This window comes from Lepidochelys kempii, chromosome 2 (genome assembly GCF_965140265.1).
Source record: "Lepidochelys kempii isolate rLepKem1 chromosome 2, rLepKem1.hap2, whole genome shotgun sequence".
NCBI classification, from domain to species: domain Eukaryota; kingdom Metazoa; phylum Chordata; order Testudines; family Cheloniidae; genus Lepidochelys; species Lepidochelys kempii.
The window spans coordinates 223,117,028-223,135,614 of NC_133257.1; the positions used below are offsets into that span (position 1 = coordinate 223,117,028).

The 18,587-nt window shown below is 40.0% G+C and overlaps 1 protein-coding gene across 3 annotated transcripts in view; it reads right to left on the reverse strand.

Annotated features, from left to right (window-relative positions):
- LOC140907610 (probable acyl-CoA dehydrogenase 6) overlaps nucleotides 1-18,587 on the reverse strand; it is a 142,767-nt gene that overhangs the window by 5,890 nt on the left and 118,290 nt on the right. For all 3 annotated transcript variants that reach the window (XM_073333921.1, XM_073333924.1, XM_073333922.1), the window contains 3 exons: nucleotides 15,346-15,513; nucleotides 11,203-11,376; nucleotides 7-168 (listed from right to left, as the gene is read on the reverse strand). In XM_073333921.1, the coding sequence (XP_073190022.1) occupies nucleotides 7-168; nucleotides 11,203-11,376; nucleotides 15,346-15,513 (504 nt within the window). The remainder of the gene's footprint in view (nucleotides 1-6; nucleotides 169-11,202; nucleotides 11,377-15,345; nucleotides 15,514-18,587) is intronic.

The window sequence follows — 18,587 nt, forward strand, 5'->3', positions numbered from 1 at the left end:
GCTTACCAACAGCCTGGTAGAGCAGAGAGCGAACAAGTTCCACCTCAGTTGCTAATTCTGCCAGGCGAAAGTGCACTGTTTGGTTATGCAGTACTGGCTGGTTGTATATTTTCCGTTGGCGAGTATAGTCAATAGTTTCTTGTATCACATTTTCCATTGGTGCCAGGACTAGAGGAATCAAAGCACAGAACAACAGCTGTTTTTATTCAAGGGTTTTGCGGTTATGTGGTGTGTGTGAGGTTTGTTAAAAAGGAAGACTTTTTTTTCCTCCCAGCTTGTGTGAAATAGGTACAATGAATAAACTAGTTATTTAAAAATAAATTATTCTATGGGGCTTATTTACTATTTATAGTTTCACTTCCCTACAGATGTCCGTCATTCCAATATGTCTTGAAGAAAGACTTTAGAGTGTATGTATGTATAAACTGGAATACTAAGAACATCTTCTTTTCTATATCTACTGCCACTACCCTTGTCCATGCTTCAGTAATCTCCTACCTTGATTATTGTAACCTTCTTCTCTCCATTCACCTCATTCCTTCTAGGCCATCCACATGGCACAGCTGCCAAACTCATCTTCCCTGCCTCATCACCCATCTTTATGAGTCCCTTCAGGGACTCCACATCACATTCTGCATCACTTTCAAGGCTACTCCTTGCTTCTGTCTCATCACTGGTCACCCATCACACCCATATAACCTTCTGTACATGTTGGGACAAGCTAAAGGAACAAAGAATTCTGAACTGTAGGAACATAAGAATTACTATACTCAATAAGACCATTAGTCCGTAGAGTCCAGTGGCCTCAAAGGATGGTGTAAGAATCCTAGAGTGTTACCCTGGATTTGAGGGGTAGGAGTGTACCCCAGAATGTGATCATGCTAATGGCAATCCTATTATGTGCATTCAGCCACCATGAATTAATAAAATAGAACACCACATAGTATAGGGTTAATTTGAAAGCAGGCTTTTAGAGGCAAGGTCAAAACTAGCTGGCAATTTCTGCTAATCAGAATAGGAGTGGAGAGAAAAAGGTCAACAACTGAGACTGAAAGAAAATAAGTGGACAGAAAACCTTGAATCTGGGCGCCTTTGATATAGAAGTTTATTACAATTAAGATTGTTAGGAATGTTTGTTGATAAGTAGTTTATTGAAAGTTAGGAAAAGTGATGATTTAGTAGGGGTCACGATGACCTACGTATTTTGTAGAAGTTAGTTATAAAGGTTAGCTAATACAGTGTACTTGGAGCAGACCTCTGAAGCCATCCTGAGAGACATTTTTCCCTACACCTTTTCTCCTCAGTGGGTTAGCAACTGGCCAAAGTAAACCTGCTGTTAATTACTCAATACTATTCCAGATTTTAGGTAAATATTTGGGATGTTCTAAACTTATTGCTTATGTCTGTGAGTGCTTAAATCTAATAAACTGCAGTTTTAGACAGAGCACGCTTACTTGCATTAATCTTTTATCAGATGGAATTTCTGTGTTCCCGTTGATTTATTCTTGATACCACCTAGAGTGAAATAGTTAAGTTACCACTACTGTGGGTTCTGAAAACCCTGGGTAACAACAGTAGACATATGTGGAACAATCTGCTCCCCTGTACATAATTTTCCATGCCTAGTCTTTCTACAACTCTCCTTAAACTAGAAGAAATGAACTAAGCTCTCTTCATTCTACTGATAACCAATGTGCAAGGTCATTCCTCAGGGATACAAAGGGGACATCCCCATCTACTCCCAAGCCTAACAATCTGCCACATCAGAATGCAGAGCACCTCATGCCTAAACATTTATCATTGTTCTCTGACTTGGCCCTGGCTGCATGACTCACAGACCTGAGCCCCCATGCACAAATTAAGTATTTAGAAAGATACCTTTCTACGGACTTAGCACACATTAAACTTTCCCATCACCTCCAAGTTGAATATAGGAATTAATAAATAAAAGAGATCTGCACTTTACTGTCCAGGTCCCCAGTCTTACAGTGTGATCTGCTAGCATCTGTGGGACTCTGTAGGGGTCCATGTTGTCCTGAGGGCAACATGACAGATTTTTAAAATTGAATGGGCATGTCACATTATGAACAGAAAGGTGTGCTTCATTATTTTCTTCAAGAAAGCAAGAAACACAGCTACTTTTATTAATGTCTGTGATATATTTACTATATTATACATAAGTGATTCGCCACTTGCGGCCCAATCAGCACACAGCTGCGGCCCATGTGACATCCTCAGGGTTATGCAAGTAGTATTGCATGTGGCCCACAATGGTAAATAGGTTGAGAACCACTGCTATACACCAACTATAAAGAACTCAAAGAAGACTCCACACCACAGTTTACCCAGGAATTTAAGGAGATCATCAAATCCTCCCCCAAACAACTCAAAGAGAAACTCTACAACCTCATCCCCCACAAATCCACTCCAGGGACCTTCTATATGCTTCCCAAAATACACAAACATGGGAACCCACGCAGACCCATCATATCTGGCCACAGCACTCTGACTGAGGGAGTATCAGGACTCATAGAACCCATATTCCAACTACTCACCGCACAAAGGGCCAGCTTCCTCCACGACACAACTGACTTCCTCCAGAAACTCCACAACATTTATAACCTCCTCAGAACACCATCCTTGCCATTATGGATATCAGTAGCCTGTACACCAACATCCCTCGCATTGCTGCCTGCCTCAAATATTTACAAGATAATGGACAGCCCTCAGATATCCACTCCAAACACATCATCAAACTCATCCATTTCATCCTCACTCATAAGAATTTTACATTCAACAATGAACACTTTGTCCAAACCATGGGAACAGTGATGGGTAGTAGGACGGCTCCACGATATGCCAACATCTTCATGGGACACCTTGAGGAAGAATTTATGGACAAATGCAACACAAAACCAATGATATACCTGAGATACGTTGATGATATTTTCATTTTCTGGACCGATGACATACACACCATCATAGATTTCCACCATAACTTCAACAACTATCACCCACCCCTCAAATTCTCTGTAGAACACTCCCACACTAGCATCAACTCCCTGAACACCATGATCAGCTTCAACAATGGAACCCTACAAACAACTATATACAAGAAACCCAACATAATCACACCTGCCTTCACAGACCTAGTAACCACCCAAACACATCAAGAAATTTATCTACAGCCAGGCACTCAGATACCACAAAATAGACTCTGAGGAGAAAAACTGGGATATATACCTCAACACACTTAAAACTGCCTCCCCTAAACAAGGACACTCCACCAGAGAAGTAGCTCACATCATGGAACACCCAAGTACCCTGAGAAAGCTGCTTCCATACAGAAATAAAACCCCCTCTGACCGCATATACCTAGTTGTCACTTACCACACCCCACACTGGAACCCATATGGATTATCATCAAACAATTACAACACATACACAATGGGGACCACACTCTGAAAGAAATCTTTCCTGAACCCCCTCTTTTGGCCTTCAAACAACCGCCAACCTCTCCGAGCTTATCACTAGAAGCAAGGTGAGGATACACCAGATAGGATACACCAACTCAAAGCGGCAGCAGCCCTTGTCAGATCAAGAAATGCAAAGCCTGTAGGCATATCTCCACTGCTCTGATGATCAACACCCCCACAACATACCTATCAAGATTCATGGGTCCTACACTTGCATATCACACATATGGTGTACCTCATACAGTGCACTAAATGCCCCAGTAATAACTATGTGGGTGAAACCAGACAAACACTGCTCTCACATGAACTCACACAGAAAAATGATAAAAGACAAAAACACTCCATCACCTATGGGTGAACACTTTTCACAACGTGATTACTCTGACCTCCCAGTCCTCATTCTCAAAGGAAATCTGCACAACACTTTCAAGAGACAAGCCTAGAAGCTTCTCTTCATAACTTTGCTAGACACTAAAAATCATCAACTGAAAAGAGACACTGGATGACTGGTAGGGTGTTAACTGGTTACTTCACCTTTAATGGTCCCTTGAAATGTGTGTTAACTACTTATGCTAAACAATCTGTTCCACCTTGTATTTAGCTGTGACAGTCTGGGTACATTTCCCAGACCTGAAGAAGAGCTCTGTGTGACTCAAAAGCTTGTCTCTTTCACCAACAGAAGTTAGTCCAATAAAAGATATTACCTCACTCACCTTGTCTTTGTGACACATTTAGCAGACAAAGAGAGAAAGGAATGTTTAATAATTTGGGACCACATTTTGATCTGGCAAAATAAGATTTTTATGAAACATAAGGCCAATAAAAACATTTCCAGAAAATTATTCTTTTTGTTCTATTCTTAATATAAATTCCAATGGAAACAGATTAAAACAAAATTCTTTGAAGATGTGCTACTTCCTCAGGTATACAAACTATGGATTAGGCTATCAGATAGACTTGAACTGGTCTATGCTTTATAGGAACAATTTTGTGTCCAGAAATAATTGCATCTGCACTGAACTGCAAGGGGACACTTTACAAGATAGACTTCAACCTTCTCATTTGTAAAAAGAAAAGGAGTACTTGTGGCACCTTAGAGACTAACCAATTTATTTGAGCATGAGCTTTCGTGAGCTACAGCTCACTTCATCAGATGTATGCCGTGGAAACTGCAGCAGACTTTATATATACACAGAGAATATGAAAAAATACCTCCTCCCACCCCATTGTCCCCATTCTCCCTACAATGTGCATAATTAAAGTGGGCCATTTCCAGCACAAATCCAGGTTTTCTCACATCCCCCCCACCCCCATACACACACAAACTCACTCTCCTGCTGGTAATAGCTCATCCAAACTGACCACTCTCCAAGTTTAAATCCAAGTTAAACCAGAACATCTGGGGGGGGAGAGGTAGGAAAAAACAAGAGGAAATAGGCTACCTTGCATAATGACTTAGCCACTCCCAGTCTCCATTTAAGCCTAAATTAATAGTATCCAATTTGCAAATGAATTCCAATTCAGCAGTTTCTCGCTGGAGTCTGGATTTGAAGTTTTTTTGTTTTAAGATAGCGACCTTCATGTCTGTGATTGCGTGACCAGAGAGATTGAAGTGTTCTCCGACTGGTTTATGAATATTATAATTCTTGACATCTGATTTGTGTCCATTTATTCTTTTACGTAGAGACTGTCCAGTTTGACCAATGTACATGGCAGAGGGGCATTGCTGGCACATGATGGCATATATCACATTGGTGGATGTGCAGGTATACGAGCCTCTGATAGTGTGGCTGATGTTATTAGGCCCTGTGATGGTGTCCCCTGAATAGATATGTGGGCACAATTGGCAACGGGCTTTGTTGCAAGGATAAGTTCCTGGGTTAGTGGTTCTGTTGTGTGGTTCTGTTGCCTACAGACAGCCCCGCAACCTGAAGCAAATACTCACCAACAACCACATACCACACAACAGAACCACTAACCCAGGAACTTATCCTTGCAACAAAGCCCGTTGCCAATTGTGCCCACATATCTATTCAGGGGACACCATCACAGGGCCTAATAACATCAGCCACACTATCAGAGGCTTGTATACCTGCACATCCACCAATGTGATATATGCCATCATGTGCCAGCAATGCCCCTCTGCCATGTACATTGGTCAAACTGGACAGTCTCTACGTAAAAGAATAAATGGACACAAATCAGATGTCAAGAATTATAACATTCATAAACCAGTCGAAGAACACTTCAATCTCTCTGGTCACGCAATCACAGACATGAAGGTCGCTATCTTAAAACAAAAAAACTTCAAATCCAGACTCCAGCGAGAAACTGCTGAATTGGAATTCATTTGCAAATTGGATACTATTAATTTAGGCTTAAATAGAGACTGGGAGTGGCTAAGTCATTATGCAAGGTAGCCTATTTCCTCTTGTTTTTTCCTACCTCTCCCCCCCCAGATGTTCTGGTTTAACTTGGATTTAAACTTGGAGAGTGGTCAGTTTGGATGAGCTATTACCAGCAGGAGAGTGAGTTTGTGTGTGTATGGGGGTGGGGGGGATGTGAGAAAACCTGGATTTGTGCTGGAAATGGCCCACCTTAATTATGCACATTGTAGGGAGAATGGTCACTTTGGATGAGCTATTACCAGCAGGATACTGAGTTTGTGTGTGTGGTTTTTGGGAGGGGGGTGAGGGAACCTGGATTTGTGCAGGAAATGGCCCAACTTTATTATCATGCACATTGTGTAAAGAGTTGTCACTTTGGATGGGCTATCACCAGCAGGAGAGTGAATTTGTGTGGGGGGGTGGAGGGTGAGAAAACCTGGATTTGTGCTGGAAATGGCCCACCTGATGATCACTTTAGATAAGCTATTACCAGCTGGACAATGGGGTGGGAGGAGGTATTTTTTCATATTCTCTGTGTATATATAAAGTCTGCTGCAGTTTCCACGGCATACATCTGATGAAGTGAGCTGTAGCTCACGAAAGCTCATGCTCAAATAAATTGGTTAGTCTCTAAGGTGCCACAAGTACTCCTTTTCTTTTTGCGAATACAGACTAACACGGCTGTTACTCTGAAACTTCTCATTTGTGGGTCCCAAGAAGTGAGTAGATTATCTAGAAATGTTTATACCTGCAGGGATGGAGGCTGGCCCTGAAAATCTGCCCCTATTTAGAAAATAAAAGATTTTAAAAATATCGTTTTACAGGCAACTTAGGCCCAGTCCTATATTTGATTTCCCAGGGTTGAATCCCCACTCCTATGCGGATCCAGTGGCAGGACTGGAGCCAGAGGTATGAAGAGATTTTTAATATAATATAGTTTTAACCTTGTTGTCCTTTAAAAAAATGAAAAGGAAATACACATTATTCTGTCAACTAATGTTTCTCTCAGTACAACAAAAAGTCTTTGTCAGCACATTACAGGCATCACATTACTTTTTAGGCTGAGCTACAGGACCACAGATCCCTGCAGATCACATACTTAAAAAATATCTTAAAAATGAAAAATTGTTTCCAAGGCTGTGCTAATTTGGTTAACTTTGTTTTCAGAGAAATTCAGTCTCAGATGTTTTTTAACAACATTAATCCCTTTACAAAAAGCTGCCTGGCTTTATCATGTCTACCAGGAAGTTTCTCTGAACCTCTGTCACCTTTCTCATAACAGGACTCTTTTCCCCATTTCACTGTTATTTCCACAGATAAAGTGTAATTTAATCCTCTATCCTTCAATTTTGATTTCTCAGCCACTTTCTTTTGTTTGTCTTTTATTTCAACATCCATATTATATTCTAAACTTGGAGGAACTTTCTATTACATTTTATAGAGAAAATTTGTACACCATACCTACAGAATGGCAGACTATATCCTGGAAAGCTGTGACTCTTAAAAGTATTTAGGGGACATAGTGGACAAGAAACGCAACATGAGTTCCCAATGCGATAGGGTGACCAGACAGCAAGTGTGAAAAATCGGGATGTGGGTTGGAGGTAATAGGAGCCTATATAAGAAAAAGACCCAAAAATTGGGACTGTCCCTATAAAATCGGGACATCTGGTCACCCTACAATGCGATGCTGTGGCAAAAGGGGCTAATGCGATACATGGATGTATAAATGGGAGTAACAACAGTAGGGAAGTATATGGCATTGGTGAGACTGATACTGGAATAGTGCATACGTTCCTCGGGATGTTGACAAATTGGAGAGGGAGCAGAAAAGAGCCACAAAAATGACTCTAGGGTTGGAGAACACCTTTACAGTGAGAGACTTAAGAAGGTCTATCTGTTCAGTTTATCGAAGACCAAACTGAGAAATAACTTGATTACAGTGTATAAGTACCTTCACAAGGAGAAAATACCTGGTACCAAAGAGCTTTTCAGTATAGTGAAGTAAGCCATAACAAGAACCAATGCCAATGCTCAGAACCTGAAGCCAGACAATTTAATCAGAAATAAGGCACACATGTTTAACAATGAGGGTGATTAACCACTGGAACAAATTACCAAGAGAAGTGGTGGATTTCCCATGTCTTCAAACAAGACTGGCTGCCTTTCAGGAAGATTGCTTTAGCCAAAACCACAACTTATTTTGCTCATTAGTGGAATAACTGGATGAAATGCAATGGCGTATGATACACAAGAGGTCAGGCTGGACAATCCTATGATCCCTTCTGACCTTAAACTCTATGGCTCTGTGATGTGATTCCTGCCACATCAAAGCAGAAGAGAAGGGAAAATCTGGAAGTGGTTAAAATTTGAGTGGCATTCCCAGTGGGACAGCTGTTGGAATGTTCACTTATCCCTGTGGAGAGAGGGGAACATCAGCTCTTCAGTTACTGTGGTAATTATGAGAGCAAGTCATAAGAGAGAGAGATCTGCAAATTAAAATTTAAAAATTGACAAGATTTCAACGGGGACAAAGCTGCCTTTTCCTTGCATACAATCCCCAAGGGATAGATGGTAACTGCTGTGTAATGACATACTAATTAATTAAGAAAAAAAGCTTCTATATGGCTTTGATGGGACTGGTAGAAGAGCAGAATGATACAAATATCTGTAGGGAGAATCTTGTCACAGTGAGACTCTTTTGCCTCTTTGGGGGCGGCGGGGGGGATATTTTGTCTTTTAAGCTTCAGCAGCAAACCTTTGTCTGTGTTATGGAAAGAATTCTGCAGTTGATTCCAATGGTTAAGGGACAGCTTGTGACTGACTTTGTGGATATGCAAGACTGAGGAGATGGAAAAAAGAGTTACTCCCAGCCCAGGGGCTAGAGACAGTCAAGATTCTTGCACTCTTCGGGTGAAATTCACCCTCTGTGCAGAGGGCCAGCATAAGGCTGAACAGGAAAAATCCAGCTTTGTCCCTCTATCCCTGGGCTGGAGGAGGCATACTCAGTCGCTCTGATCGGGTGGTGCATGCACAGTCTGGTCAGCACTAAGAACTAGGAGAGGCTGGGCATGCTTAGGGAGGGTGGATTCTTTAGAGATATTAGGTGTTAAGCTCTAGCAAGTGTGACAGGGCAAGGCCAGATGGCTATAGAAAAGTAGTGGGAGATAGATATATTAGCTCCAGGCTAAACAAATCCCTGCTACCAGGATAAGTGAAATGGCAGCTGCTCCAGGTCAATTAAGACACCTGGGGCCAATTAAGAACTTTCCAGAAGGCAGGGAGAATGCTAGGTTGATTGGGACACCTGAAGCCAATCAGGGGCTGGTTGAAACTAGTTAAAAGCCTCCCAGTTAGTCAGGTGGGGGTGCGTGTCAGGAGCTGTGGGAGGAAGTTGCGCTGTTGTGGAGACTGAGTAGTACACACCATATCAGGCACAAGGAAGGAGGCCCTGAGGTAAGGGTGAAGTGGAGCTTGAGGAAGTGAGGGCTGCTGTGGGGGAAGTAGCCCAGGGAATTGTACATGTCATGTTTCTAAAAGGTCAGCTACCATAGCTGATACTATTAGGGTCCCTGGGCTGGAGCCCAGAGTAGAGGGTGGGCCTGGGCTCCCTCTCCCCCACCTTTGCCCCCTGATTAGTCGCTGAGACTGGGAGATAACAGAGACTGTTCAAGGAAGGATAAGTTTGCCTCACCCACCTCGCTGGCTTATGATGAAAATGGCTCAGTAGACTGTGACCCTCGTCTCTAGAGAGAGAAGGGTTACGTGGAGGGTCACAGTGAGCCTCTGAGGCTAGCAAAATCCGCCAGGAAACGCGGGACCCTCAGAGGCAAGAACAGAGCTTTGTCTTTGTCACACAAGTCTCTACTGAGCATATGCAAACTGTGATTTTTCTGAGACTTATTACTTGGCCAAATTTAGGTAGATTTCCACAGGGCTGGCAAAAAGGCATATCCTTCACCCCCTACCAAATTTCAAGTCCCCACTCCAAAGCCTGAGGATGCTAGAGCTGTTCAAAGAAAAGGTCACCAGATTTTTTTTTTTAAGATGAGCCAAACAGCCTATTTTTTCCTAATCTCATTCTCAGAAATCACTGAACCATTTTGGATGACATTTTCCAGTAGAATTGAGACTGAATACAGATGCCCAGCATGTAAAATTTCAGCCCGAACAGTTAAAGTTGGACAAAGTTATAAGCAACTGAAAACAGCATCATATAATGGGACACATTGGGCAATCTTAACAATAGACAGAGCTACCAGTCCTGTCTAAAATATCTTTACATAACTTTGAAATTTTAGTAAAGATACACTTCTTAGAGTGGGCCAAATAATACTATAAACTAAGTAAATATTGTAAAAGAGTGAATGGTTCAGGAGGCTGGTAAAGGGACACAGGTTTGAATTTGTCCTGCATTAGTAATGATTGAAATTTGATACCATTTGATTACTATTTGGTAGTCCAAGTTAAGTTAATTATTAATAATACTCAGCACTTGTGTGGTACTTTATGCACTAATAAGTGCTGGCTGTCACAATCAGTTCTCAGTCAGTAAGTGTCTGCATTACAAGACCACCTTCACAAAACTTAAAGAAGGCACCATAAAAACAACAGTCAGACAAACAAAAAAACCCTCCATCTGCCTCTGCTTAAGTTCTGCAAAATTCCCATTGACTCCAATGGGAGCAGAAGCAAGCTCTAAATGGGTCTAGAGACTAAGCCACACTCTCACTCCCACAGAAGAGGCCTGCCAGTTCAGGCTTGAGACACAGAGGCAGAGCAGCACGGGGAAATTTGTCCTGCCACTGCTTATGCTGTACCTGTATCAAGGTGAATAGAAGATTTGAGACAGAGAGCTGTTAAAGAAGAGCACCTTTACGCAGCCACAAAATTCTCTTGAGAAAAAACAGAAAATTATAACTTCTCCATTACAGGCAGTTTCAGAACGCAGCCTTATGGTAAATCCATGTTTGCTATTTTCCATATGTATTATGATCATCTTTGTATTTCATTGGCAGCCCATACACAATGCTGCTGCTTCTTCCTCATGCTGTTGTCAGAAAGCTCCAGCAAAAACAAACACATAAAAAAACTCCAAACCAAAAAAAACAAACAACAAAAACCATACAGTGCCTCACTAGTAGTATCCAAAGGTTACTTTCTTTCCATTTCATTTTTATTCCAGCTATACAAAGATAAAGTTCTCTATGTCTAGACTATGACCAATTTTACAAAAATGAATCACAAGAGTTAGCTGTAATCCACCACCAGGAAAGTAAATTCTGTTAGTCATTTTGTAAGAGTCTTCTCTCTTGCCTGGAGTATGGCTGATGACTTACTGTTGGCTACTGCCCATAAACGCTCTTCCTGGAATTGCAACATCTGGTATGTAAAGCCCATTCCTTCCTCCCCAATTCGGTATTTGCTGGGAACTCTGACATCTTCAAAAAAGATCTGTGCGGTGTCTGATGACCTCATACCCATCTTGTCTATCTTTTTAGCAATGGAAACACCTAAAAATAAAGATGGATTAGGAAGAATACAGGGAATAAGAGTCTACGGTATATAATTATATATATTAATTTAACAAAAGAAAGAGTTCTGTACTAATATTTGCAAATTTGAAAATGTCTATGCTTAGGCTACAATAAAATCCTAAATTTAAGAAAACATGAAAGTGTCTTAAACCTAACCACAGCATTCCTTCCCTATCTGTTAGAACACCACTATTTTTAAATGGGAAATCAGAATTTTCATAATCCTAAAGACCTTACTTCTCATAATCCTAAAAAATTAATGATTTGCTAGTAGAAATGGCCTTTATTTTAATAAAAAGAAAAGGCGGACTTGTGGCACCTTAAAGACTAACACATTTATTTGAGCATAAGCTTTCGTGAGCTACAGCTCACTTCATCGGATGCATTCAGTGGATGCATCCGATGAAGTGAGCTATAGCTCACGAAAGCTTATGCTCAAATAAATTTGTTAGTCTCTAAGGTGCCACAAATCCGCCTTTTCTTTTTAGGGATACAGATTAACACGGCTGCTACTCTGAAACCTTTATTTTAATGGACCTCTAGAAATCTAGCAGTATCAGGTTAGCTTTTATGTTATTTTATATGGTATAAAATGCAGAAATTAATGTAACTTTTTGAGTGACAACACTGCAGTAAAGGCAGTAATAGATATTTAGGAATAAGACCATTTTATCTGTGTATTTTGTAACCTCTGAGTTATCTTTCAAATATATGAGCAGTTCCCAATTCATAAATATCTGCAAATTAGTCTCACATAATGTATAGGTTGTCATATCAACTCATTTTCAGGATTAGTGAAACTAGATCCAAGACTTTCCTTTCCCTCTCTCAGTGTACTATGTTGCAATGATCACATTTTTCTGGAAAGAGGGTACCTGTCTGGTCAAAATGTCTCCAGTGACATTAAAAAGCCACATTACATATGTATGGAATACAATGGAGGCTTTCAGCAACTAACACCAGCTATTCATTTTCTTCTGCCAGCTAGCAGTGACCATTTTGCAGCTGGACAGTTACAGTTAAATCACTTGAAATTAATCCCCAAACAGCGTCAACAGCATAGAGGAATTTTTTTTCTTTTCACATGAGGAAAAAAAGCATTTCTGCCTCTGGTAGTCTTGAGTGGCATCTAAATGCATATGGCTCATTATTTAACCCTCCTGAGAGCATTGCTCTTGACCCTTTGTTAATTGCTCTTTTATGAAAACAGTTTAAGCATCAGATGTCAGGGAAAATGTGTTTTGGTCCACACTGAAACACTTATTCTCACTACTGAGCTGCCATAAAAAGCAATCCCAATCCCACTGAAGTCCCACATCTCATCAAGGTGTGAAATTTTGGGCCAATGCACAGATGGGCCAATGCACCACTTCAGAGGCGCATATGCCTCAGGTGGTGAATTTCACCCAACATAGAGGTAGGATTTTCACAATCTAGTTTCAAATGGTATCTTCTCTACAATTATGGTATCTTGCCAGGCTGTATCATTCACTCACTCCAACAAGGAGATCCAAAACTAAACAATATGAGAACTCCTCCTTTTTTTGGCATACAGAGATTGGATGAGCTTTACACCAGGAGGTGGGCCCAAATCCATAATTTTATTTAGCATTATCTAATAATCCATCTCCATAGTAGACATGATGTCAGATTAGGTTGAAATAAATGTTGTGCTCTTCCAACCACAGTGTTAGCAGTGGCTTGTGTAACATTAAATTACAAACACTATGTTAATGCAATAGTAAAATTGCATGGTTAAGCAACCAAAGCTTTAGAAATGATAAAATTAAAATTGAATGCAATACCTTAATGCTCCCACTTTATGTTTGTTATGTATTAATGCACAATCTTTATTTACATGATTACACACTATGACTCAAATACCATTTCTCAGATGCATTCTTTACATAAGAAATACATATATTACCATCTTGTATTATGTTATCGTATTATTATATATGTAATATCTTGTATTATATGTATTACTGTGTGTATAGCAGACAAGGCCCCTAAAGTAATTTTTATTACAATTGCACAATATAACATCTGAATATACTACAGATAAAATATTGTATACTGTTATATAGTAATAGTGAAAATGTGCTCATATATAGAGGCGTATATTTAAAATTACAACATAAACACTTTCAGTGATCATGTTTCTTCAGTTATGATTAAAAACTTCTTACTTTAAATAATTTACTTAGTAAAACTAAATACTTAGCCCCTAGAAATATACGTATGTTTTAAATGCTCTTATGGAGAAAAAGTGTTTAACTTGTACATCTATTAATATACTGATAACTTTCTAATTAGTAGTATATAAGTATAAATTCTGTGCTGTAATTCTCACTAAAGAAAGAGTTCAACAGTATTTTGGAAAGATGAAAGGCGAGCACAGAAGTTTACAGTTTTTATCCTCCAAAGCTCCATGTAGTCTATAAAGATAAAATAATACACAATATATTGTGAGGAGTAGCTGAACACCATTTTGAGGGGATGGGGTGGGGTGGGAGTGGTGGAGGACCAGAATCCAGGACAGCATTTGTGGACCCTCTCCAAGGTTAAAACACTGGATATTATGATAGTTTATTCAGAGTTTTGCTTCAATCTGTTTTTAATGATGTTTTGTAAGGTATTAATTTTGTCCTTGGCAATTACTTAACTGATCTGTTTCCAGAGTAGCTTATAAATTACTCCAACAGAAGCCTATTGATAGACTTTTTTAAACAATATTTCTGGCTAGAAGAAACCTTTATGTTACAGTAGCTTTGGCATCAGAGTCTGAAGTCTGCAAAATATTTAATTTCCTCCCTTTGTCTCTTTCTGTTCATTCATTCATTCTGTACCTACCATTTAATATTTCAGAGTGACATAGAATCATAGGACTGGAAGGACCTTGAGAGATCATCTAAAGTCCAGCCCCCTGCACTCATGACATGACTAAGTATTATCTAGACCATCCTTGACAGGTGTTTGTCTAATCTGCTCCTACAAATCTCCAGTGATGGAGATTCCACAACCTCCCTAGGGAATTTATTCCAGTGTTTATCCACCCTGACAGTTAGAAGTTTTTTCTAATGTCCAACCTAAACCTCCCTTGCTGCAATTTAAGCTCATTGCTTCTTGTCCTAGTCTCAGAGGCTAAGGAGAACAATTTTTCTCCCTCCTCCTTGTAACAACCTTTTATGTACTTGAAAACTGTTATCATATTCTCTCCAAGTCAGTGGTGGGCAACTTGAGGCCCGTCAGGATAATCTGCTGGCAGGCTGCCAGATCGTTTGTTTATATTTGCATGGCTATCTGCAGCTCCCATTGGCTGAGAATGGCAAACCGCGGCCACTGGGAGCTGTGGGCGGCCGTGCAAATGTAAACAAATGATCTGGTGGCCCACCAGCAGATTACCCTGACGGGCCGCGTGCAGCCCACAGGTTGCCACAACAGCTGTAAGTCTTCTCTTCTCCAGATTAAACAAACCCAATTTTTCAATCTTCCCTCATAGGTCATGTTTTCTAGACCTTTAATCATTTTTGTTGCTCTTCTCTGGACTTTCTCCAATTCATCCACATCTTTCCTGAAATATGGTGCCCAGAACTGGACACAGTACTCCAGCTGAGGCCTAATCAGTGCTGAGTACAGCAGAAGAATTACTTCTCGTGTCTTGCTCACAATACTCCTGTTTATATATCCCAGAATGATGCTTGCTTTTTTTTTTTTTTTTTGCAATAGTGTTACACTGTTCACTCATATTTAGCTTGTGATCCACTATGGCCCCCAGATCCCTTTTTGCAGTACTCCATCCTAGGGAATATTTGCTTGGTTACTTTATTTGACAATATAACACTGAGTTGAGGACATATTATGTTCTCTCCAAAAGATTTTATATCATATGCTGTAAAACGCAATAAAAAGAAAACTGTAAGAAAAACAAATCAGTGCTTTTACCTGGTAGGTTCATTGGTAGACATATAAGAGATTTATTTTGGTGGGGAGGTCCTTCACTGGAATTTGCCAGCAGGCACATCCAGTCAGCTTGACATCCTGAAGTAATCCACATCTTGCCACCATTTATGACATAGTCATCGCCTTTTCTTACTGCTGTTGTTTTGATACCTATTTAAAAACAAATGTGAAATAAGAGGTTCTTTTCACGGATCAGGTGACTGAGGTGTGATTGGTAGCGTTAATCTCTCAGTCACATCAGCAGTCAGATAGCTAGCATTCACTCACTGCTCAACAAGTGTTGAGAGTCGTGGAAGCAAATGCTAAAGATACCATAATTGTTCATCTGCATTCATTTAAGTCATATTTCAGATTAAAAAATACCAGGTACCAGGGCTGGTTCTAGGTTTTTTGCCGCCCAAAGCTCTGAGAGTGCAACTGCACAAGTCAAAAAAAAAAAAAAGGATGGCGGCCCCTGGAATTGTGCCGTCCAAGCACGTGCTTGCTTTGCTGGTGCCTAGAGGTGGTCCTGCCTGGTACCACAATAGGATTGTGCAGACAACCTTTACGTTTGAATGACCACTCTGCTCTACTACATTTTAGGTAATCTAAAGAAAAAAGATGAATGAAATGAAACCAATGAGAAATGTGGGGAACCAGATCACCTAGGCCAGTGGTTCTCAACCAGGGGTACACATGCCTCTGGGGGTACGCAAAGGTCTTCCAGGGGGTATATCAACTCATCTAGATATTTGCCTAGTTTTACAGCAGGCTACAGAAAAAGCACTAGTGAAGTCAGTACAAACTAAAATTTCATACAATGACTTGTTTATACTGCTCTATACACTAAAATGTAAGTACAATATTCATATTCCAATTAATTTATAATTATTAGGGCTGTCAAGCGATTAAAAAAAGTAATCACACTCAACTGCAATTAAAAAATTAATTGTGATTAATTGCACAATTAATTGCGCTGCTAAACAAGAGTAGAATACCATTTATTTAAATATTTTTGGATGTTTTCTACATTTTCAAATATATTGATTTCAATTACAACACAGAATACAAAGTATACAGTGATAACTTTATATTTTTATTACAAATATTTGCACTGTAAAAAACAAGAAATAGTATTTTTCAATTCACCTAATACATGTACTGTAATGCAATTTCTTTATCATGAAAGTTGAACTTACAAATGTAGAATTATGTACAAAAAATAACATAATTTAAAAATAAAACAATGTAAAACTTTAGAGCCTACAAGTCCACTCAGTCCTACTTGTTCAGCCAGTCGCTCAGACAAACAAGTTTGTTTACATTTGTAGGAGATAATGCTGCCCGCTTCTTGTTTACAATGTCACCCAAAAGTGAGAAAAGGTGTTTGCATGGCATTGTTGTCGCCGGCGTCGCAAGATATGTATGTGCCAGATGTGCTAAACATTCATATATCCCCTCATGCTTAAACCACCATTCCAGAGGATGTCTGTCCAAGCTGATGACGGATTCTGCTCAACAACGATCCAAAGCAGTGCGGACCGACGCATGTTCATTTTCATCATCTGAGTCAGATGCCACCAACAGAAGGTTGCTTTTCTTTTTTGGTGGTCATGTTCTACAGTTTCTGCATCAGAGTGTTGCTCTTTTAAGACTTCTGAAAGTATGCTCCACACCTCGTCCTTCTCAGATTTTGGAAGGCACTTCAGATTCTTAAACCTTGGGTTGAGTGCTGTAGCTATCTTTAGAAATCTGACATTGGAACCTTCTTTGTGTTTTGTCAGATCTGCAGTGAACATGTTCTTGAATCAAACAACATATGCTGGGTCATCATCCTATAATACCATAACACAAAATATATGGCAGAATGTGGGTAAAACCATGGAGCAGGAGACATACAATTCTCCTCTGAGGAGTTCAGTCAGAAATTTAATTAATGCATTTTTTTAAACAAGCATCATCAGCATGGAAGCATGCCTTCTGGAATGGTGGTCGAAGCATGAAGGGGCATTGTAAGTTGCACTTTCACAATAAAGAGATTGCACTACAATACTTGAATGAGGTGAATTGAAAAATACTATTTCTTTTGTTTGTCATTTTTACAATGCAAATATTTGTAATCAAAAGCAATATAAAGTGAGCACTGTACACGTCGAATTCTGTGTTGTAATTGAAATAAAAAAATTTGAAAATGTAGAAAAATATCCAAATTATTTAATACATTTCAATTGGTATTCTATTGTTTAACAGTGCAATTAAAACTGCAATTAATCGTGATTAAATTTTTTAATCACGATTAATTTTTTTGAGTTAACTGCAATTAATCAATAGCCCTAATAATTACATGGTAAAAATGAGAAAGTAAGCAATTTTTCAGTAATAGTGTGCTGTGACACTTTTATGTCTGATTTTGTAAGCAAGTAGTTTTTTAGTGAGGTAATACTTGAGGGTATGCAAGACAAATCAGAATCCTGAAATGGGTACAGTAGTCTGGAAAGGTTGAAAGCCACTGATCTCGGGTGCCCTAAAGTCAGTCCCCCTGGTTGGAGTATTTCCATTGCCTAAAAGGAACCTTGTGTGAAACAGAGCCACTGTAGTAACATGGCCAAGGCTCCCTTATGCCTGATTGATCACAGAATCATAGAATATCAGGGTTGGAAGGGACCTCAGGAGGTCATCTAGTCCAACCCCCTTCTCAAAGCAGGACCGATCCCCAATTAAATCATCCCAGCCAGGGCTTTGTCAAGCCTGACCTTAAAAACTTCTAAGGAAGTAGATTCTACCACCTCCCTAGGTAACGCATTCCAGTGTTTCACCACCCTCCTAGTGAAAAAGTTTTTCCTAATATCCAACCTAAATCTCCCCCACTGCAACTTGAGACCATTACTCCTTGTTCTGTCATCTGCTACCACTGAGAACAGTCTAGAGCCATCCTCTTTGGAACCCCCTTTCAGGTAGTTGAAAGCAGCTATCAAATCCCCCCTCACTCTTTTCTTCCGTAGGCTAAACATCCCAGTTCCCTCAGCCTCTCCTCATAACTCATGTGTTCCAGTCCCCTAATCATTTTTGTTGCCCTCTGCTGGACTCTTTCCAATTTCTCCACATCCTTCTTGTAGTGTGGGGCCCAAAACTGGACACAGTACTCCAGATGAGGCCTCACCAGTGTTGAACAGAGGGGAACGATCACGTCCCTCGATCTGCTGGCAATGCCCCTACTTATACATTCCAAAATGCCATTGGCCTTC